General features: G+C 40.5%; 1 protein-coding gene across 1 annotated transcript; it reads right to left on the bottom strand.

Annotated features, from left to right (window-relative positions):
* Positions 1 to 14,477: 14,477 nt before the first annotated feature.
* mrpl3 (mitochondrial ribosomal protein L3) lies at positions 14,478 to 21,286 on the bottom strand. The gene is made up of 10 exons (XM_034545964.1): positions 21,059 to 21,286; positions 19,881 to 20,062; positions 19,695 to 19,786; positions 18,665 to 18,763; positions 17,014 to 17,113; positions 16,824 to 16,884; positions 16,507 to 16,618; positions 16,291 to 16,368; positions 16,111 to 16,188; positions 14,478 to 14,734 (listed from the first exon to the last, which is right to left on the bottom strand). The coding sequence occupies exons 1-10, from the start codon at positions 21,130 to 21,132 to the stop codon at positions 14,585 to 14,587; spliced, it is 1,026 nt and encodes a 341-aa protein (XP_034401855.1). The 5' UTR covers positions 21,133 to 21,286; the 3' UTR covers positions 14,478 to 14,584.
* Between the last annotated feature and the right edge of the window lie 1,759 nt (positions 21,287 to 23,045).

The raw sequence follows: 23,045 nt of genomic DNA, 5'->3' as shown, positions 1-23,045 counted from the left end.
GACAGACGGCCTCTCCGTTTCCACAACAGCCGACGGCTCGCAGCCAAACGTAAGGAAACTGTGTGACACCCCTCCGATCGCTCCCCAAGCTCACACTCACAACCTGGCGTACTATGACAACATTATCTGTCAGGTACTCTCCTCATGTTTATTCTGCTTTCTTTCTCCTTCCAGTCAACGTCTATGTTTATCATCTTTGTCTAACTTTTCACTCTCATCCTCTGCATCTACAATTTTGTTTCTCTTTGTCTGTCTGTTGTATTCTTCATCTGTTTTCCTTTTTGTTCATGATGTTTCTCCTATGTTTTCTCTCTGCCAGTTTACATAGTGTTTTGTTTTTTGTATCTGTCTGGGTCTGCCTTGCTGTCTCTATGCATGGCCATCTATCTGTTCCTATCCACAGTACTCGCACCAACTAACTTCAGCTCGTAGTTAGTTGCACACAACTGTGTAAAGTGCCCTGTTAAATGGGATTTCCACCTCCAATTCCAATTGTATAGTATGTGTGTGTTTAATGCTATCCCCATCAGAGGCCGTCCACAACCAGCAATAACTGGGAATATAAACCCAGACACTCTTATAATCACTTCCAGGTAAGCACAGCGGACACGTTCACATTGTGCTTCAGCAATTTCCCCTTCCTGGCTTTGCTTTGAACCCACTGTGCAACTGCTAGATGCCAGATTTGGCTTCCCTGTTTACTACAAACCTCACTTCCACAAACTCTTTCTGCATCTGAACTTGTATCAGCTGCATTCCAGGTACACTGGGTTAAAAAGGATGAATCACTTCCTCGCAAGGAATCCTGCAAATAGTTGTGAAGCTATGTGATTAAAGAGCGAGTTCCCACATTGGCTGCCTCTCTTACCTGTGTCCTCACCGCTTCCTGAGAAACTGAATGAGAGAGATGGGCCTCCATTTTGTTTTAACTGCTGGCTTCACTCATGTACCGATTAAGTTCAGACAGCCATTTTAGGGTCCCTGTGTTGCAGGTTTCCCCTTTTCCTCTGACAAAGGTTGTGCATGTAGTGCTTCTATAAAGCGAGTTGCATAGCAGCATGTGTGTGTGTGTCTATGAATACATGTGTATGCATTGATGCACAGATTGTTAGCTGTGATTGTGTGTTTGTGGGGTTTTGTGCCCCTGCTGGGGTATTCAACTATCCCAACAACCACTTAATAACCGGGTTACTACGCCAACACAATATTTGGGGTTACTGATGCATGCTTGCATTTTCAATCTCGATAAGCAATGACGAATCTTGTTAACAGAGATTAACCACAAACAGCAAATAATGTTATAACAGAACAACGCCATTTTGATCCCAGAACTTTTAGCTTTTTAAACTTGTTGTCTCTGGCGTTAAAAGGGCGTTTAGCAAGTGTTGTCCAGCAGTAGCCAGTGTGACCGATCGATGGCGCCCTACTTACTGCCTGCTGTGCCTATGACCTTCAGATGTCTGTGACATGCCAATCAATCGATGGCTTGGTAATTTACAAGCTAAAATATACAGACATACACAATAGTTTGGTAGTCATATACAAGCACAGCTCTTCAAATGATGATTGCATGCTAACCCAAGCACAGACAGATGGGTTTTAAAAATCATTTATTAATTTGCAGTCCATTAGCCATACCTACTTGGACGGGCTAAACGAACTGAACAAATTGTGACTTGCTTTTTTAATAAAATCACTGCTCTCAGAGCTCTACTGGCATTTCAGTGCAGTGGTTATAGATGTGTGTCTGTGACATATGGATGCTCTAAATGTCATGTCTAGAGGTTAAAAAGTGCCTGCAGACACCTGGTCTGCAATGCAGTTTTTTTAAATGTCAGAGGTCCGATTGGTATTTTTTTAATACGCTGAGGCCTGATTGGTTAAATAAATAAAAGTCTAAGCTACAGGTGCAGAATCAGCCCATGCAGTCTACCGTATCAGCTCAAGAATTATCATCTTTAGCATAAAGAAGCTTCATGGGAGATATCTTGCTTTGGATATTGCCGAATTACACATTCTAATTTTTACTTCATTCAATTGTTTTAACCAGTCAAAAGTGCTCAGAATACCCAGCATGAACAATAGGCCTGGAATGTCCTTGTCATTTATAGTTATAGTATTATCAGGGGAAGGTGCAGAGTGCAGACTCCCATGTGCTTCCCTCAATACACATGATGCAGCTAGCCTCTTCTTTTCACCTTAATGCACCACAAAATGTCATGCAATTATTCTATTGTGTGCACGTTTTGTTAGAACTACAACTAGAGTGGTTTCCTGTCAAATGATTTCTTGGTCCAGTGACATGGACATGTCAATAAATGTTACCCCATCCATTCAAATGATTTTAATTTTAAATACAAGAGATTATACATAAATAAATTATGGTGGAAACGCTATTAAGTCTTTAGTAGACACATGCCGAAAAGCATTTCAGGCTCTGCACAGACTCCCACAGGTGCACACACACCAACACATACAAACACAAGGAGCTGATGCACTTTGCAGAACATCTACTTCCCGATGTCCTATGTGTCCTGCGTGTGTGTTAAGAAGTGTTTGTACATGTCAGTGCGAGGCATGGATAAAAAGTATTAAACTCTCCCCACAGGATGATCCTCACAAGCAGGAAGACCCGTCAAAGTCCACAAAGGTCAAGGAAGAGGGGTCAATGAATATCCTCAACTCTCATTCCCCCAAACACGAGAACAACCGTCCAACCTCCGTTGTCCACGACCAGGGCCACACCCCTAACCACACCGAGGAAAATGCCGAGGTAAACTCGCTCCAGAACAACCTGGTATAATATATCACCATATGTCAAAGTGTGCTGGTGGAGAATCCGACCAAAATATTTAACAAGCACACAAACTACAGCAAATTGTTATATATTATTGCAAAGTGCACACTGTGTATTTTTAACAGTCCAATCAGGCCTAATGTCCAAAGTAAGCACAACATGAATTTAAGGATACAACTTGAGAAGCACAATAGTCCTGTTTACAAGGCTGCCATTCCGATGCAGATCAGATAGCGGCGCCTCCTTTCTTTCCTCTATCGCCTCTTCAACTGGACTAACATCTCTGGCTTGGACCAACTAATGACTTACTTTCCTCTCTACTGATGCCCTGCCTTGGTCTTTGGCCAATGAACTCTAGCTAGCTCCTTCATTGTCTCCTCTCCTATTTACCCAAACTCCCCCCCCCCCCTCTCCCCCCCTCTCTGCCTGCCCCGCCTTACTGTCTCTCTCTGCCCGCATGCTTTGTTGTTATTGACGAAAAGTGTCTGAAAACGTAATATTTGCAAAAGTAAGTGGAAATGAAGTGAATCTGTATTTGCGAAATATTCATGTTTGACATTGCTAATAGGTGGATTCGTCTAGATTACATGAGGTCAAAATAATTGCTTGGAGTTGATATTTGAACCTATATACATATATTACACACGCTGTGTCTTGGTTTTCAATGTGATTTATAATACTTTAATGTACTTGAGGTTCTTTTGTACTTTTTTGGGTATGGAGGATTATAGTTCACAGTTGTTGGAATAAATCTTTTTAATTTTACCCGGCTTGTCCCCGTGTGTTGCTATGAGCTCTACTTTCCTTCTCGCTCTCTCCTTCTCTGCATGTCTGCTCATGATGAAGCTAACTACTGCCCAAACTGCTCCCCTGCCAATAATTACTGACTGCACCGCTGACCCCGCTTTTGTGCTACAGTAGGCTGCTCACAGATTACACAATGAAAACAATGGTTTCCGTGTGACTATTCAGCACCATGGACAGCTCTCCAAAATTAATGGAAGCTACAACAGGAGCTTAAAATATAACACTTTTTTAAATTCTCCCGCTCAAAACGTTAATATATTAAGCTGGCCTTTTAGTTAGAACCCCAGTGTTGTTGCTGGGAAAACAATGAGGAAAACATGACATTTAGTGGAGACCAAAAAATTGAGCTAATTGGCAAGTGAGTATTGGACTTACATTCACGCAATGGCCACAAATACAACTGAATGCTAATGTGGTTCCATTTGCTGGAGGAGTAAAAAGGCAAGTATTGTCGTTTTAACTCAAAAGGCATAACATGTCAGTGTTGTGTTCCTAGCTTTTTTTCACTGCCCCCAAGTGGCTAAGAAATCAGTTGTTGCAGATTAGATAATGCCCTAGATAATGTGATAATGTGCCTGTGCCATGGGGTTTATTGTCTCATCCATGCTTGTGTTTCTTTGTATATTTAATATTTCTTCATTTTGGCCTGTGTGACTGTTCCTACATTGTTCCGTCCTTCTCTATTGCCATATTTCCACATCAGGATGAAGTCACTATTGGCCTGGAAGTGCTCCTTCCCAAAGAGGCCAAGCTCCACTCAGAGACCAGCTCACCTCTTCAGTATGACGTCTTCCTATACAAGGTTGCCAACAATGGAGACTCCGCCTCTCCCAGCCAAGCCCCTCACACTCGCAGTGCTAACTCTTACTCCTCTCACCCAATACCTAAATCGCCCAAAACACCCAAGACGCCCAAGTCCGCCAAGGTGCCTAAGTCGCCCAAATCACCCAAACACACCAAGGAACAGTCACCTAGTAACCATGAACCCTTGTCTGGGAGGCACCACTCACCCGGTCGCCACCCGTCACCCAGTCATCACTCTACTCATGGTGGCTCCCATCACTCTCCCTCTCAGTACAAATGCATGCCCACCTCCTCCACCCCACCTCAGTTACGCAGGCCCAGAGGTCGGTCGCTACGTCCCGGCTCAGAGTGCTCTGGGACTGGGAGCGAGTACCAGACTGGACACATCCGTCCATCACCCTCCTCCCCTCACCTCACCCAACCTCCTCCATCCCCATCCAGGGTGAAGTACAGCCCGGTCAGCACTCGATCTCTGCCACCATTCTCTTGACTTGGCCTCCACCCAGCCTCATACATTCACACGCACAAACATCTGTCTTGATCTAATCAGCAATATGTCCATCACGGCTCTAACCTTTTTACTAGTGATATATAGATTATCCATCCATCTATCATCTATCTTTGAAGCCTACCTCCTCACGTTTATACCTAGAGGAGGAGCATGCTATATGGTCTTGGAGCCAGAAAACTAGAACTGGGACAACTCTGCATACACCACATGCTCTCAAACTCGGACATGGATGCAGCAAAATACACATGCACAACAACGCGTAGTTGCTGCAGCCAAACATTCACACCTTCATGTAAATAATAATATCCTCTCAAAGCTCAGGTTTCTGCTCATACAAGCACAAAATGAACCACTACATGTGAATATGCTCTCCTAGCATGGTGCCAACGTCAGCGACCGCTGAGGATATTGTTAATTAAGGTTTCATATAGGTTTACGCCATTAGCCTTAGTATTATCAATGGTTTATATAAATATTTTGCTATTCACTGTGTAAGATTATTTCATGTTTTCACAGGCTTTTTGTATGTTTTTCATGTTTCTAATCCTCAATAAATAGACAATACAACAAAGCATGCAGTATTGTGTTCTAAAGGCGGGGCGAGGTAAGAGGAATGAGGAGACTAAAGGAGACAGAAGGTTCTCCATTAGTGTTGCAAAGCTGTATATTAAAAAGGATATGGCGGCCTCTGCCGCCCCCTGGTGTCCACAGCTAGCACTGGAGCTGCAGGCACGTTTCATCTTTAATAAAGCCATCCGTGGAATAATATATAAAAACAGTAAATCACAGAAATCCCATGTTAACGGCCTGTGTCTGTCTACAGTATGAAGTGTATTGATTGTGTCGCCCGTCCGTGCATTAGACTGCTACTGGCCGTGTCTCCTACATATTCCTGCAGTTGGAGGAATGTCCGACGTAATGTTGCTAAAAGCAAGATGCAGTTGACGTTAACCTTCGCTGAATAGAGGTCACTGGGGCCACGAGGGACATTTACTGACAATGTCACACTAAATCAGAGCGTAACAGTAATACAAGTAAATACAGAAAGGAGTTATGAAGTCAGTGAGCTGGCTTTAACATAACGTCACCTAAACTTAACTAACTAACTAACTCACTCACTCACTCATTCACTAACTAATTAGCCAATATTAGTTAATTTTAGTGGTCAGACACAGTTTCTGTTCAAAGCAGTTGTTCAATTAAGCCGATTAACGCTCGTTATCTTTATCGGTGCACTTTTCCCCGTTGAACTTCCATTTGGTCACTCGTGTATTATTGTAACACGAGAACAATAGTAGGCCAGTGCATTATTTGTCTGTGAATATAGAACAATTTAATGTAACATATTATAGACCGTTAATTATTATTGAACCATTAATAACATTTTTGAAAATGTGGTTTACCTCAGATCAGAGAAAAGAGATGCAATGGTGGGGCGCCCCATGTGGTAATTAAACAAAACTTACTTAGTTTTGAATGTTATTCTTAATTTTTAAATATTCTACCTTTGACGTTATAGATAGATAGATAGATAGATAGATAGATAGATAGATAGATAGATAGATAGATAGATAGATACTTTATTCATCCCCACGGGGGGATTTGTTTGTAGCAGCAGCAAACAAGGTTACAATATATACAATACAATAAAATAAAATGATTTTATGATTTTAAGATTTTGTCTCAAAGGAAAATACGTGATTTATAGAGCACACGTGGATGCTGCAGAAAAAAAAACATTAAAACACTGAAACTTGAAACATGAAACATACTCACCGACTGACACTGACTAAACAAGACTGCATGTATTCAATCTGAATCCATGCAGTCCAAACACACACAGATCATTGTATTCCCTTTGAATCCTTTTATAGTTTCTCCTGCACTTTTTCCTCATGTTGTCACTGTATTATTTATAATGTGGAGGGTAGTGCTTCTTTCTTCTTTAGCATCCAGGACGGGAATGTGCTATACCTCTTGCAGAAGGCCCTTCTGTTTCTTCGGGCAATTCCAATTAAATATCTAGGGCCTATTTCACGCAATGTGACCTCCTCCAGGGTGCTTAACAGCTGTAGGCTGCAGTGGCTCAGCCAGCTTTTGTTCTCTGACTATTTCCTGGATGAAAAGCACCTTCTCATTCCAGATGGATTAGGTGAAGGTGAAGTATCCTTCCTGCTGTACCTATTTATCAGAAATAGGCTGTGTTGACATGAAAAGAGTAATTGACAGGTTTTAAAGTGGAGTGTCCGTTTCCCTCAGTGACACTCAGGGCCTCTGAAGAGCCCTTCTGACAGGCTCCACCTGCAAGGTGCTTCCAGCGTGTCCTTCATATGCCCTCAGTTGTTTTGAGCTGCAGCATTGAGAAATGTCTACAAGGACTAGAAGAGCTCTGTGGTCTTAAAACACATTGAAACTAAACTTACTTCTTTGAAAATATGAGGATGTTTTTCTGTGAATCGTTTTGGTGCATGAAATAATAAACATGGAGTTCAACATTTTAAATTTTAAATTCGCTGCAATAAAGGAAATTTCTATGGAAGAGCTGTCCGTCCTTTAAATGCACGTATAGCCAGGATAGAAGAAAAACACAATGCATTTAGCAATGTTAAAAAGCTGATTCTTGTGGAACAATAACCAAATAAAGTGTCTGTCTCCAAACTCAGGCCCTATCATCTTAAGCAAGGTGCACGTCTGAGGGTCAAGTGATGGTTGCATGACCTGAGTAGAGTGCAGATCAAATGAGTGATCAGAGACCTTTTTTCACGATCTAAGTTTTGTCCTGTCAAGAGGTTTGTTGTCTCAGATCACAACCAGATGTGGGAGCACATCAGCCTCAAACAAGTTTAAAACAACCTTTCAGGTTTGGTCTGTGTCTTGCCGTGAAATCCGAGAGAATATTCGAGGAAGGGGTGAAAACATCCACAAAAAAATAGTGAATGGGGAAAAAAGAGGGTCCTAATTTTTTTTTTTATGCAAATATATACCACTTATTTGTAATTGATGTAATGTGACATCAGTATCACATTATAATGTGAAGAGCGTATTGTTATAACAAGATATGTGCACCTTAGGACATTACATTATACGTTATAAGATTATAATGTGCTATTATTTATCTTGTTGTAACGTGACATTTTTCCAGTAAACGTGAAACTCTTGTTTCAATGAGGAACCGGATACATTGAAGAGTATTGCTCATTACACGATTCATGCTTGGGTTAAGACGTGCCAGAGGCTGCCCAACTCCTCTGAGATGTCACCTTGCACAAACTCCTCCTGTGTGTGTGTGTGTGTGGGTGTGTGTGTGTGTGTGTGCGTGTGTGTGTGCGTGTGCGTGTGTGGGTGTGCGTGCGTGCGTGTGCGTGCAGCTCTAGTATACACCACCGAGTGGCAGCGTTGCCCCGCAGTCCAACATGCACTGCATGCTTTAGATACAGATAAGATCCCCTGGCACTTTGAAACCGTAATTTGCATTCACCTTCTGTCGACTGACGCACTGTGTGCTGATTCAACATGATACTCTAATAATGTATATTGTTAGCATGTAGATATCAGGGATCTCTGATGATCTTGGGAGTTTAAAGCTCTGCAGGGGAGGAAATGAGACCTAAGTTAGTGCGCAAGTGTGTGTGCGTGTGTGTGCGTGTGTGTGTGTGTGCACGATGAATGCATCTGCAGATGAATGATCTGCAGTTAATGCTGATCTAGGTTGATGAGATGATATTTTTGCATACTGTGTAGATTGTGTGTGTGTGTGTGTGTGTGTGTGTGTGTGTGTGTGTGTGTGTGTGTGTGAAAAATATGGGTCTACTTAAGCGCATTGCCTGCTACATTACTGCCGCTTTAAGTAAGGCTACAAAGTTTTTTTGCTGACCCAAAACAGATGTAATTTATCCTACTCTCTCTGCTCTCCCTTCTGTCTTACCCCCCCCCTCGCACACGCACACACTCACACACGCACATAAATCACACACACTCACACCCACACGCACACACACGCACACACACACACACACACACACACACACACACACACACAAATGTCTCCTGAGATGTCTATAGCGGATGAAGGATTTTATAATTAGTGCAATTGCCTACCCACACAATGCAGTTAATTTACTGTATTTTCATACAAAGCCCATTCAGATTTGTAATCAAAGCTTTGATTCATCTGTTCGTTCTCTGTCTGCCTAATCTAAACTACAGACTAAATAAATCAAATACATCTTTATAATCTGAGAGAGTTTATTTATCTGTTGTTCATCCTCAACAGAAACATGAACTATATTTGTATGTATGGTTTTCAAGTTTGTATATTTGTAATGCTTTTTAATGTATTTTACTCTCCACAATATGAAGTCTCTCTCTCTCTTTTTGTTGTTGCTTTTGTGTCCGCTCCTCTCTGAGTCAGGCTAAATGGCTTTCTATTCAGGAGTGAGAAATGCCATCACTTTGTGTGATGTTATTGTAAAATGCACATGGGTGTGTGCAAAGGAAAAGTGTGTACTTTTTTGAGACACAACATTGTAAAGTCCCTTTGACCAAATCACTGAAAATACATTGTTCCACTTACACATCATGGCATCTTGCCAAGCAAATAGTTTGGGTTTTATTCATCTGGATTTGTTGAAATCAATTTATTTTAAGATTTTATTTATCTCCATTGTATTCCTTTGTGTTTAACTGTGTACCTCGGTACCACTATGTGTTGTTTATATGTGTGTGATTTAGGTCTTGTGATATTCTATACCTTTTTACTGTCAACAAATCTCATGAAATGACCAAAACCAACCTCATTGTCAGCAACAATGAGCCACGCAACATGTTCTTTTATCACAATGACAACATGTTCTTTTATCACAATGAATGGGGCTGGAGTATATTTTGAGTCAATCCGCCGCTGAAAATAGTTCCCAACAAATGCACTATTAATTTCTGTTTGAGTGACGTTTACTTAATATCTCTGTCAAATGCCAGACAGGAAGAGCAGTTAACTCCTCACAAAGTCTTCTCTCTTCTCCTTTTGCGGCTGTCATTTAGGTTTTCACCTCCGGTACCATCCCTGTCTCTTTACCCCCCTCCTTCAATCTTCCCCCCTGGCTTCCATATTGATTTACTTGGTATCCCGTGGTCACATTCTTGCGGTGAAGGTTTCCGGCTGAAAACCGATGACATTTACCTCTCAGTCACCACATGGCTCATTTAAACCCTACAACACAGTGCACTAGCTGTTACAGTTCATGCTGGTGCTGTAACGTTTAAAGGACGATTGCAAACATTCTGAACATCCAATGGTGTAATGAACCACTTCGCTATATCGGAGAAGTGTGAGTCAAAGGCCTGAATGTTTATGGTAAACAACTATGAAGGTCTTTGTTCCCAAACTTTGCCTTTTCCTTGCTCCCCATTTTCACGCCAACTCTACTTTCCCATTCCTCCATTGGCCCTTGTTACCATGGAGATGTCTCAGCTCCAAGATAGGCTTTAATTTAGAGTAAGGAGTAAGACGATGAAAGGCAATGAGTACTTGTTGTAAGGTCAAATAAGAAGAGGCACACACACGCACACACACACACACACACACACACACACAGACACACACACACACCATATCTAAGGGCAGGATAGGAACACCTGTGGAGAGGAAAGTGGGGACCCAAAGGCTGCACCCTGCTTTCACCCAGTGGTGCTGGAAGGAAGGAACCCAAATTTACTAACGAGGGTGGGAGGCATCACACAAACACCGCACACACACGCATATACACACACACACACACACGCACCCACGCAGACACACACACACACACATGCTCATGAAACGCAGGTGTGCACAATTGGGAGGGGCTCACCACAGCAGGACCACCGGCAGTCAGGCTTAGAGGGATGTGTGGTGATAGTTGTGAACGTGAAAATACAAGCTGGTACTTCTCTCTTTTCCCACGTCTGAAAAAGCCTCTTATTGGATCAGATTATAATAAAAAACATGAATTCAAATATCTGTACTTGGGAATCACGTCATCTCCATCGAGCTGTGGAAGCCTAAAGAAATGTGTCTCCAAAATGTAAGGATTTGAATTGATGATGCAGCTTCTGAGCTGTGATAGAAGAAAAAAAACATTATGCAATACATGAAGTAGTGCAAGAGCTCGAGTTGGAAAAATAAATTCACAAGTGGCGCTGTTAGAAACTTCAAATGTCTCTCGGGCGCCTCTGTTTGCAGACTGTGATTGTAGTCAGACTATTAAAAATAACTGTTCTTTTGAGAGGATTAATCCACATATTCATTGACTTGAGAGCTTATATAAAGACGTTATAATTCCGTTGCCTACTGATGCTGAAGTTGGTGTGAAATTACATTAACATTTACTTATTTACCTCTTCTCTCCTATTTAGTGACTCGCTGCCGTCACCACTGACCTACGAGTGGCTCCCTCACTGAGGGAGTTAATGTGTTCAAGAGCCAGCTGTCCCTCAAATAACACACTCAATAATTCATATTGCACAAACACACACATGCTGATCTGTATGTGTGTGTGCGATGAGATGCAGGTCACTTCAACTTTTTGTGTAAACTCGGCAAAGGAAGTAGCAACATATGTGCTGACCACACTTGGGTGCAGAATTGTTGCTTACTAAGGAAGAAATAAAACAATGTTTGTGTGTGTGTGTGTGTGTGTGTGAGTGTGAGAGAGAGAGATAGACACAGAAGGGGTATGTGTGCACAGCCATAGGGAGGGTGGCTGTGTTTGACTGTATGTCCTCTTTACTAATCGAAATCCGATCTCTCACGTGTTGAGCAAGCAGAAGTGGAGAAGTAGATCCATCACGTCAGACGGGGTCACAATCACACGGCGACCTTCACTAATATGCTCCAAGTACTTTCCCCAAAATGTTAACATTGAGCCAAAACCTGCCCATCTCTTTAATTAACAAACGCAAATGCATTCAAGGATCAGATATCAGACAGTTTGACAGAGAAGAAAGCATTTAAATATCTAGGTTTACACTTAATGATTTTGATTTGTTTGGTGGGATCAAGTCTGGAATCTTGTCCTACAGGCAAGACAAACGTCTTCATAAGCACATTGCAAGTCTTTCATGTGTCTAAAGGCCGACCAGTAACAGGGCCCACTATTTGGCAATTGATATTTCTTTCAAAACTGTTTTGTTTATGCTAACGGTACAATTTGTAGTATTTTCGGGGATCGATAGGCAGAAATGGAATATAATGTTTATAGCTATGTTGTCATCAATGTAGAATGAGCCCTTCACATCTACATAGGAAGCGCATCCTCTTCAGAGTTTCGCCGTGTTGCACGGCCATGTTTCTCCAGGAGCTCAGAACGGACAAACAAAACTCTGGCTCTAGCGAGAGCCTTTTGCTTTTTGCTACCTGAAGGCCACCGTAGTTCTGCAACGCGCTTGGGGAACTGTGGTAACGAGAGCCGCAGAGTGCAAAACTGTGATACCTGTGCTCCTTAAGTCGCGTTTTGAGGACAAGTACGGCCTCTGAGCTAAGCGAATGGCGTTACCACGGTTTTGCATCCAGCTGGTCACATTATTGAAGCCTTGGAGAGGGAGGAGGGAGCAAAGGGCTATTAGTTGATCAGTTGATCATCTGAAAATGTAGCAATTTTGATAATCGTTAAATTGATCACCAAAAATAATTGATGGTTTTCTTGTTGGTCAAACAAACTAAGCATTTTGAAGACGTTAACTTGGACTCTTACAAACTTCTGAAAGGCATTTTCTCCTGTTTGCAAAGATCAATGAATTAACCAATTAATCAATACAAATATATATTGAATAAGCATTCAATGCATGGGTTTTAAAATATTCAACATGGCTGCAAAGTTCTGCTCAATTCTGTATTATTTATTTTATATTGTTCTGGGGTTTAAAAAGGTCACAACCTCACACTAAAATGTGTTTGTTCTCCAGCTTCAAGTCAAATCATGTCTTTACGTGTCGACTCTCAAAAAAACTAAACTCATAAAACTTAAAAATCCCTCATTACCAAAACATGATATGTTCAAGTAGGGATTCGATTCGTCATATTAAGAGGCTAATAGGAAAAATGGGTTTTCAAAGTGATCCCAAGTCTACATGTGTACTGTTCAGTTTAGTGAGATTCATGCAGGTTTTAACTGAAGGTCGGGTCAAATGTTTTGGCCTTATGACCTTGACATTAGTGTTTGACAACATTGTTCTGGGTAAACCAGCAATGACAGTCTAGCAACTGATATCAAGGCACATTTATTGCTCCCTCTAAATTATACACTATAGATACTGGACTTGAATCCATCCAAATTCCAAGGTGTTTTTATTCTTTTAAATCAGGTCATTGGTTATTTGGTGGCGTCAATGAAACTGACTAACCTGCTGGTCTTCTACCACATCCAAGTACACATGCACACCGGGCTGGAGTTCATCTTCTACCCTTTCTACTCTGCTGCTTTAACAGGCAGTGAACACCCCCCCCCCCCCTCTCTCTCTCTCTCTCTCCTCTCGTCCACCCCCACAGGAGCCTGATGATGTGCAGGCTCCACAGAGCAGGACTTTCAAACAATATCATTACCATTTCAAAGAACCTGCTGCTGCCTTATGGACCTACACACTGTGGCATGTTATATGAAGCGGGACGTTGCTTGCCACAAACTGAAATCTCACCTGACATATCTAAATTACAACTACTGTATGTTACGCATTTCTGACTTTGCCAGTTGTGTGTCGTTTCATTTAGGGAAACGGCATCAATGTATCCGCAGTTGTTGCATGTTGACCTGCGAGGCTTCGCTGCCACCTTTTTCAAATAAAAGCCTTGTTTTTGCTGCTGTCAAATAAATTACATATAAAGCAGAGGGGCTGAATCACATGCAGGCCTCTGAGGATACATATACACAAAACAAGACTTCAACAATTTTGAGGGCATGGTTCTCCTTTTATTATGTATTGAACCAAAAAGGCAGGGAGGGGTCCCACAGTGCAGGAGGGAATCTGTCAGCCTACCAGCTTGCGGCATTCTCATTTTAATACTGCTGAACACACAGACTTAAGCGCCCAGCAGTTCCTGCTGCAACATTAATGTCCTCATTTATCCTCTTATGCACAAATGTCAACCTTTGTCAGCCTCGATCCCTGCCTCTCCTTTTCGTTGCCCTCCCCACCTTCACCAACCGCCTCTCACACCCTTCCCTGATTCTACTTTGTATTTTCCTCCATAACTTCGAGCACATTCATTCCTCCACCCCTAACAACAGACCCTTTCCTTCCTCGGTCAGTATTCCTCTCACTCTGCTTTGTGCAACTCATTGTATCACCCGCTCCCCCCTTATCCTGCACCCTTCACAGATATTGCACATTTCTCCACCACATCTGCCTCTTGTTTTGTTTTACTGTCTTTTTTCCTTCTCTCTGCTTGGGGATCCTCTAGTGACATCGCTACTCCGACAGTTACCATGGTTTCGGGGGGAAAGGGAACGTAACACATTGTAAAATCAAACAGACAGGCTCTGTGCTGTTGCATCTCACACTAACAAAACTAAAGGGCACAAGACATTCAAAGCAATTACTCTTTATTACAAAATCCAGACATGGTTTGTTGGTTTAGATGAAAAACAAGGTGTGTAGGTAGGTGTGTGTGTGTGTGTGTGGTGAGGGGGAGATCAGGTCAGTGTTAATGATGGGTCTGTGTGAATAAACAAGTTATCGTCGTACAGGTCTTCATCCAGGTCGCCTTCCTCTTCAGTGAAATAAGTAGGGAAAGGAGGGCTGAGCAGGGTGGAGCTCCTGGTTGGCAGGACAGTATCTCTTATCTGGAAGACACAAACACACACAAACAAACTATGTAATAGCTGTGAGGACATTCTTTATTAATGAAACAATTAAATGACAGAAAAATGTGCTTCATAGTTGCCTACAGTTTTAAAATTCATTATCATGACTCAAGCGAAAATGGATGACAGCATTCTCCAACTTCTCAAATGTAAAGATGCATTGCTTGCTTATCTATGTTTTATTCAATTCAAGATAGAATTTTTTTGAGTTTTGGATAGTTGGAAAAAGAAAATCGGCACTTTGGGAATGTTACCGTGGGGTCTGGATAATGTGTCACAGGCATTTAACTCTATTTTCTACATTTTAAATCTAATCAGCAGTTCTCAAACGTATTCTGTCATGAAAAAAAAACCTTCAAGAAATCAAACCCATGTATTTTTTATTCATGGTTAGCTTATTACATTATATTACACTACATTGAACTGTTTATTGCGAGTGGAGTTGTCATTCCTGCCCTGAAAGCAGAAACACACGAGGAGTTCTCAAGGGAACGAGGCATGCATGTGTCAAATCAACAAGGAATGAAATCTTCATAATATAATTATTTCTTACTGATAATCTTGTTTCAACTTTACATTTTAATTAATTATTAACAATACTGGGGAAAGTGTTCGTTCATAGTCAATTAATCATATTCATCCACATTCCCTGTGGTCATACTGCAGTCGGTCTAAAAGCTTTTCTTAAAATAAAATAAATCAATAATGAAAGTTATTATTTATTGCAGCCTATAGTCTTCATTTTAGTCACTAAAACAGCTATTCCTCATTTACATAGGGACATTAGAGCCTATTTACATAGGGACATTAGAGCCTATTTACATAGGGACATTAGAGCCTATTTACATAGGGACATTAGAGCCGCACAGAACAATAAAAATGAACAACAATGAACAAACATTAACCTGCTTGTGTGCCCTTAAGGGCAATATAATAAAGTGAATCTAGGTGTGTGTGTGTGTGTGGCAGCTGAGCTAGGTGAAATGCAATGCACATTTGTATTCATTATCGCTTGTCTGCAAAACAAATTGCCTGAGTGTGTGTCTGCGCACACAAAAGGCAAAACACAACATGCTGAGTATGGAGATGGTTTCTGTGGATATTATTAACATCATTAAGATGGGTGCTCCCATTCCCTCAGAGGAACACACACACACACACACACACACACACACGCACACACGCACACACACTGCTGATCCAGCACAGTGTCATGAAGATGGATCACACTGTCTTGCAGGTGTTAAGGTGTTTTACAGGTGCAAGGTCACTTGTCTCTGTCAGAACTCTAACCATGCTGGGATTGACCTCTGATTTCATACTTCACAAGTGTGTCTGAATATGATTATTTTTACCTTCAATACGCAGTTCCTGTGGCCGGGGACAGAGCCGTTAACATACAGCACATTATACTTGGTATTGACCCTCCATATCTGGAAGAGAGGAGGCAGATGAGTGTATTGAATTGACATTGCCGTCAAGGACAAAAAAGTTAACAACCATGACCGCGTGTGCGTGTTTGAGAGTGTGTGTACCTTCAGTCCATAAGCTGTGACGAAAATGTTGCCCATCATGCCAGGCATCTTTTTCCCTTTGAAGACTTTGGCTGGATCCTAGACGCAGATGATAAAAGACACACAGCTCACATGACTGGATTATGGGAAGCCAACTGTTCATATCTGGCATGAATGAGCGTCTTACACAGTGTGTGTATGTATGTGTGTGTGTGTGTGCGTGTGTGTGCGTGTTACCCCTCCAGGTCCAGAAGCTCCTGGCCTTCGATGAGTTTTGGTTTGGCCGTGGGTGGCTGGCTGACCTTTGAACCCATATCGCTTCATCACACCTTGAAACCCCTTCCCAATGCTACAAACACAAGAAAATTCCTGCTCATATTTTTACATTCAAGAACTTTGATGTCAGAGGATAGGGATCAAAAAAGAGAGGTTTGGACTTTCTTTTTAAAATAATAATCTTCAAAACATGATGCTGGAGCTGAAAGAGGGCAAGAAGTAGGAGAGGAAGCAAAGCGCCAACGAGGCTAGAAATCTGGCAGAAAAAAAAAACTTACGATTTGGCTGTGACGTCCACATATTGGCCTGGACGGAAATGTGCTGCATAAAGAGGAGTGCCTGAACACACCACAAACGAGATTACAAAACATTTGTACAAAACTGCGCCAGAAAAAATATTCTATTGTGTGACAAAAAGTATAGTAAATGAGTATTTATTTATCTCTATGCTAATTCCCATGTGTATACCTGGCTTGATGACGGCGTTGTCAGAGACTTTGAAGGTGGTGACTTTATGTTTCGGAGGCACGCCAGCATTCCTGAACATCTCCATTTGCTCCTCCGACCTCTGTCAGTCAGAGTGACGGAAAGAGAGATAATTGTGAGTAAGGAATATAAGTGGTAAAAGAAGTATGAACAGCAGTTGGACTTTGGCTTATTAAAATTAACAGTGGGGCCGTTATGACTGTTCAGGAGCCAAACACACATGCAGGCAGAAGCATGCACACTTGGCAGTGAGCATCTCTGACATTTGCTTTCACTCGGCTCGCTCTCATCTCAGCCCCTCCAGTCACTCTAAACTCTCTCTCCCTTTCAACAGAAGGGTGAAAATCAGCCTGCCAAAGCTTCTCACTCTGACAAACTCTGCTGCTGACTGAAAGGCGATGTGGCTGTGTGAGAGGAATTCTAAACACACACATGCACGCGCATACACACACACACACACACACACACGCACACACGTGTGTTTTTAACTTAAAAAGGCAGATGCAACATTTAATAAGAAAAATGCCTCCTCATGCATACTATACCCTTTTTGAGATAGATGTATTGGTTCACAGAGTAAATAGTGCTGCTGTCTGTTACTTTAGGCTGCAGTGTTTGTGTTCTAGGGTCAGATATGCAGTCTGATGCAGTGATGGGACCTTAGAGTTTATTACGAGCATGAAAGACTATTTACAAATGTTTGCTTGTCAATTTTTTTAGGAAATAGCAGCAAATAAATCTGTTGGATCCAGTTTATTTAAAAGTCTGAGATTAGATTAGATTAGATTCCTGACTATGTATCTGTATTCATAAACAGTTTTAGAACTGGGAGGCCTGATATGAGCTCAATACTACAGGGAAATGACAACTCAGTTATGCTGCATAAAGCTGCCAAACTGATTAGATTTTATTTTTCATGATTTGAAATGTAGCCAAAACTAGGATGAGCAAAAAAAGGACATTGTAACCGATGTAAGTATTTGGCACTGGCTGCTCTGCTGGTATTATATGTATGTATGTATATATGTATGTGTGTATATATATATATATATATATATATATATATATATATATATATATATATATATATATATATATATATATATATATATATATAGAAACCAAAACAAAGAGGAATATTACATTGTTCTAAGTTGAGTAATGGTGCAATTTCTCAAGCTATTAGAAAAAAATAAATCCAAGTAATATTTTTGTCATCTTAAATTTTACTTTTTATAAAACCTTTCAACTACTGAGGGAAAATCTGTCTCCACAGTATTGTGTGTGTGAAAACAGCTTCCTCCTGCATCAGAAAACGACAGTGAATGTGAACCAAAACAGTGAGAGACAGCTAAACAACGTGCTGAAATTCACTATAAAGATCTGTAAAGGCCAGAGAAGCAGATTCAAGTGATAACTTTCTATAGGTTCATCACTACGAGAATCCCTTCACATACACACATTGTTGATTCTTTACTTTTATGAAATATTGATTATAGATGGAAATATTTTATTAAATGACAGCTATAATGTGTTCTAAGTAACATTATAATATGTCAACACATCTAGTTTCACAGTTAAGATTTTTTTTTAAAAACATACATGTTTTATGATATTAACAACTATTTCTTACATGGAATGGTGATACGTTTTTCCCTCCTACCACGAGGACAGCGGTGTGTCCATTATATTCCTCCTTGGACAGGTGTCTTATTACATGGCAGTCCTGCACCTGGAAAAAAGAACAGAGGCTGGATTAACAATAGTCATAGTCCGATTTAAGTTTTTCACTGTGCAACTTGTTCTGACCTAAAATAAACAAATGTGTGGTTAGCAGAAAGTTCCTGGTATGAACCATTTACATATGGGGCAACTGGCTAAATCATAAAACCTCCCTATCACTACATTTTTGCTAAATACAACAATAGGATGACGCCACTATTTAGCAGTGCATGATACATTGCAAGTAAATCAGAGGACGAGAAAAGAAAAGAGGAAAATATAACCCACATAAATGTCAAAATGTCATTTTAAAAAGCAACAGTCAAATCTGTACTTGTTGACTGAATTATTACATATATTGCTTCACATAAAACATGTACCACACTGCCAAAGTGCTGGGAGAACTTTCACCCTGAGAAAGTCAATTTAAATTCTCTACTTTTCATCTAGCAGAGAACGTTCCCGTGTCAGCTGAAAAGAAACAAATGACTAAATGTGAAAGGTGAATCAGAAGATGGGGATAGAAGTTTCTATTTGTCCTTGATTCTGATATGAAGTGGAGGTGATGCAAAAATAAAAACGTCTGACTGTTAATATTGACATTTTACTCAAAATGCCATAGGAGTTTGTTGTGCTTCCCATTACAGTGTGTCATTGTCAAGAAGGAGGAGAGTTAGCACGCACGGCTGCAGTTTACAATCATTTCACTTCACTGACGGATTAGTCGTTGAGATTGACACATGAGGTGAATAAACATCAAAGTGTTCAATATTTGCTATTGTTCCACCACACTCGACAGAACAATCCAATGTATTTGACTGCTTGTCTAACCTGCTTGTCATTTCAATACGGATCACAAACACACATTATCATTTCTGAAGAACACCTGCGGTTGTTTTGATGCAAAGCTCAGGCACAACAGATGTGAATTTGTGTGCTACCTGTAACATGGTGACGACATGTCTTTCGCCTGCTTTTGTCCAGACCGGAGCCATCCCCAACTTCACGGCTACGAGCCCAACTCTTCGACTACCTGGGCAGAGGAACAGATGGAAAGACGATTTAAGTGTGAGCGAACAGAACGGGGACTCATAACGTACACAGCTCTCACCGATCATGACACCTACCCTGTGTCCAATCATGACGCTGCCAGGGCTCATCTTTGAGTGGGTTGAGTTTATCAACGGTTTGTCTCCTGTATTCCTGAGCCATGCTCTTTCTCATGTACTCCTGGTTGTCCTCTGTGAGGTGTTCATCAAACCACGTTGTGGTCTTTACTGTCCTAATACAACTCACCACATGGGCAGGACTACAAGAAGAAGAAAAATCCAGGAATCAGGTGCAGTTATTTCCCAGTAACGTCCAGATCTGGACTAGAAATGACCAGCTACATGCTCACAACTGTGTCCAATCAATATAAGAGTAACAGGTAGCATACACGTGGGCTTATTATTTAAGGGTTGCAAATAAGTATTATTTTGCATTGTCGATTTTCAGTCAATTAAAATGGCAGAAAATAGTTAGATATGCCCATTACAATTCAAAGAGTTCGAAGTGACTACTTCAGATTGTTTATTTATTTGCCAAACAGCTCCAAACTCAAACATATGCAGTTAATAATGGTACCAAATAAATAAACAATAAGCACACCTGACATTTTTCACAAACAAATGTAATAACCGATTATCAAAACTGTTGAGCTTTCATTTTCTGGTGATCATTATTCAGGGTTAATTTATGCATTCCCTGTATAACTTAAAGTGAAAATGCCTTCCGGCTTCAGATCTCATAGGACTCTGTCACTTCAGCTTAACCAGTCAGCTTAGTCACTGCAGCGTCCTCACTGATAAATGACAAGCAGGTTCACACAATCACAAGGCCAGTTTGTGCATTTAGAGTGCATAAATGTCACTGCTTAGTGACGAGTCAATCAATATGCTTCATGTGCACGAGATTAACACAAATACTCGTTCCAAAGCACAAAGACTGGAATAAAACGTGACTGAATGAGCCATGGTGACATGTTGTCATATTAAAGTCTGCCCACGACTGCTTGCAAAAGACAACCATCACTTGACTCATTAGTGCACATTAATCAGAGTATTCCGTGTAACATAAGAGCACTAAAGCTAGTTACATATAAAGAGACAATTAAACTAGCTTTGGTGATACATTGTAATAGGAAATGATAACGGTAGCCGATTTATTTCCAAATAAAAGGCTAAGATATAAACAACAAGAACATCATATAATTAATCATCAATAATCGTTATATTAACACAACTAGCCACTTAGCATTAGCCACCTTTCAGCTGCTGCCCGGAGAGAAATGACTCGACTTCCTCGCTGAAGAAGAAACCGACAGCTCCACGACGCCATTGTTCTCTTTGATGTGTACACTTACATGTGAAAAAAAACTACACACAAACTAGAGAGGCATGACCTCTTACAACATACGCTCAACCATGCCTTCGTTTTCGTCCTGTTCTAAATGTCACCCTGGCTACTTCCGGTACGTGACAAAAACCGTCCCCCTGTACAGAAGAGGGTCATGAAAATGGTTCCGCACAACTCATTTGTTTCTTAATTTCTAATCTGATCTCCAAAACGGGATTCGACAGTTATATAAAATGTAATGCTGCTAAAGGTTTGATACAAATAACCCAACAGAAACGAAACTAAATGTTGAATTTTAAAGTTAATTATTGACCTTGGAAACTACAATGACATAACAATTTCACTGAAAGGTCAATTTAGTAGTTCTGGAGCTTTCTATCATATACAGTGATCTTCATCTACAAATTAATTTTGCTAACTTGTCCTAGAAATGTTGATGTTTACGTTTCCATTGTTGAGCTCTATACAAGGCATACAATAATAACGAATAACAATAAATAAAACAAATACGCATTATAAATGTATTTTATTTTGAAAGGTATCAAGTAAAGCAAGTCCCATTGATTTGAGGCTTCTTGATGTCTCCTGAATTTTAACTATAAACTGTGTAATATAAAATGCATTATTAGTATTATTGACTCATTGTCCAGGTCATTGTACTAATTATAAAAACATATTGGTTTAGGTAATTATAGATTATAGATTATTATTTATAGATGTTATATTAGACCAGAAAAGAATACTATAGAAGACACCGTATTTCATCTTTTTGGTTTTTCTCAGACTTTCTACATCCGATCCACTCAGTGTAAATCCTCTGATGTGGGTGGTCTCTGAAACAGATATCAGGAGGCTCCTCTGCTGAATACTGATCTGACTGTCAGAGACCGAGGCACGTATGGAGAGTACTCTCAGGACAGCACAACTTTGGCTTGCCTTAATTAACTATATGGAGATTTGTGAGATAATTTATTCTTGTATTTTAATGTCTGTCTGTGAGACATACAGAGAGTGAAAAGGAGATGTTCTGGATGAAGGTGTCGTGAACCACCACTCCACAATACTTGAAACTACCACACACACAGGGCTGTCCATTGGAGACAGAGGGTGGTGGTATCTAAGTGGAGGTCTGCATATACAAATAGTCTGCATATAAAACTGAAAAATACAAGCTCAAAGGGAAAGATAAATCAACTAACAGACTGCCATCTGCTCTTTCTTTGTTGTCTTTGATTAAATTCTAGATTATATTAAATAAATTGTTATACATAAATTCCTTTAAGACTTAACCCTACAATGACCATACATAGTACATGTGTAAAGCCCCACTCCTTATGCTCCCATTTCCCCCAAAACAAGTCTTAATATAAAATGCAATGGCTCCCAAGGCGATTTATAGACATATTTCAATAATATTATGTACCCACAACATAATGAATACAAGAGCACATGCACACAAACATTGGATCACACCAAAATGAGAAAACAAAAGTGTCTTTATTATAATCAACATGCAGAATACAGAAAAAACAGTTTTCAGCTTACAGATGAGTGTCTACCACACACGCTTTGCTAACCTCCCAAAACTCTTTACAATGTAAGAAGGTTAATACGAAATTATTACAATTATTAAGTTGTTCATTTCCACTTAGCAAAATCTCAAACAAATCAGTAGAAAAGAACCCCAAACACCCAAGACAACCCTGAATGTCACTCGAATGACAGAGATACTTTATTTCATAACTAGCAAGCGGGTACTGGAGATTGGATATTAGCAGGAGCTGAATTATTCATGCATTTATGCAGTACACTAACAGGGATACTACCGTTCCCATAAATAACATTTGCAATGCTAATTCTAAGCATTTCGGGCTATGCAGTCACATATCTTTTTA

This window comes from Cyclopterus lumpus, chromosome 11 (genome assembly GCF_009769545.1).
Source record: "Cyclopterus lumpus isolate fCycLum1 chromosome 11, fCycLum1.pri, whole genome shotgun sequence".
Taxonomy (NCBI): Eukaryota; Metazoa; Chordata; class Actinopteri; order Perciformes; family Cyclopteridae; genus Cyclopterus; species Cyclopterus lumpus.
Note: the sequence above shows the minus strand (reverse complement) of the source record. Positions and strands in the feature narration are given on the sequence as shown.

What these genes read in the sequence shown, in the direction of transcription:
- mrpl3 (XM_034545964.1), bottom strand. Translation starts at nt 21,132, where the DNA reads ATGGCGTCGTGGAGCTGTCGGTTTCTTCTTCAGCGAGGAAGTCGAGTC. An exon ending in GCGTCATGATTGGACACAGG is followed by an intron (nt 19,787 to 19,880) that starts GTAGGTGTCATG and finishes TCCTCTGCCCAG; the next exon opens with GTAGTCGAAGAGTTGGGCTC. An exon ending in ACAGGAACTGCGTATTGAAG is followed by an intron (nt 14,735 to 16,110) that starts GTAAAAATAATC and finishes TGTGTCTTCCAG; the next exon opens with ATAAGAGATACTGTCCTGCC.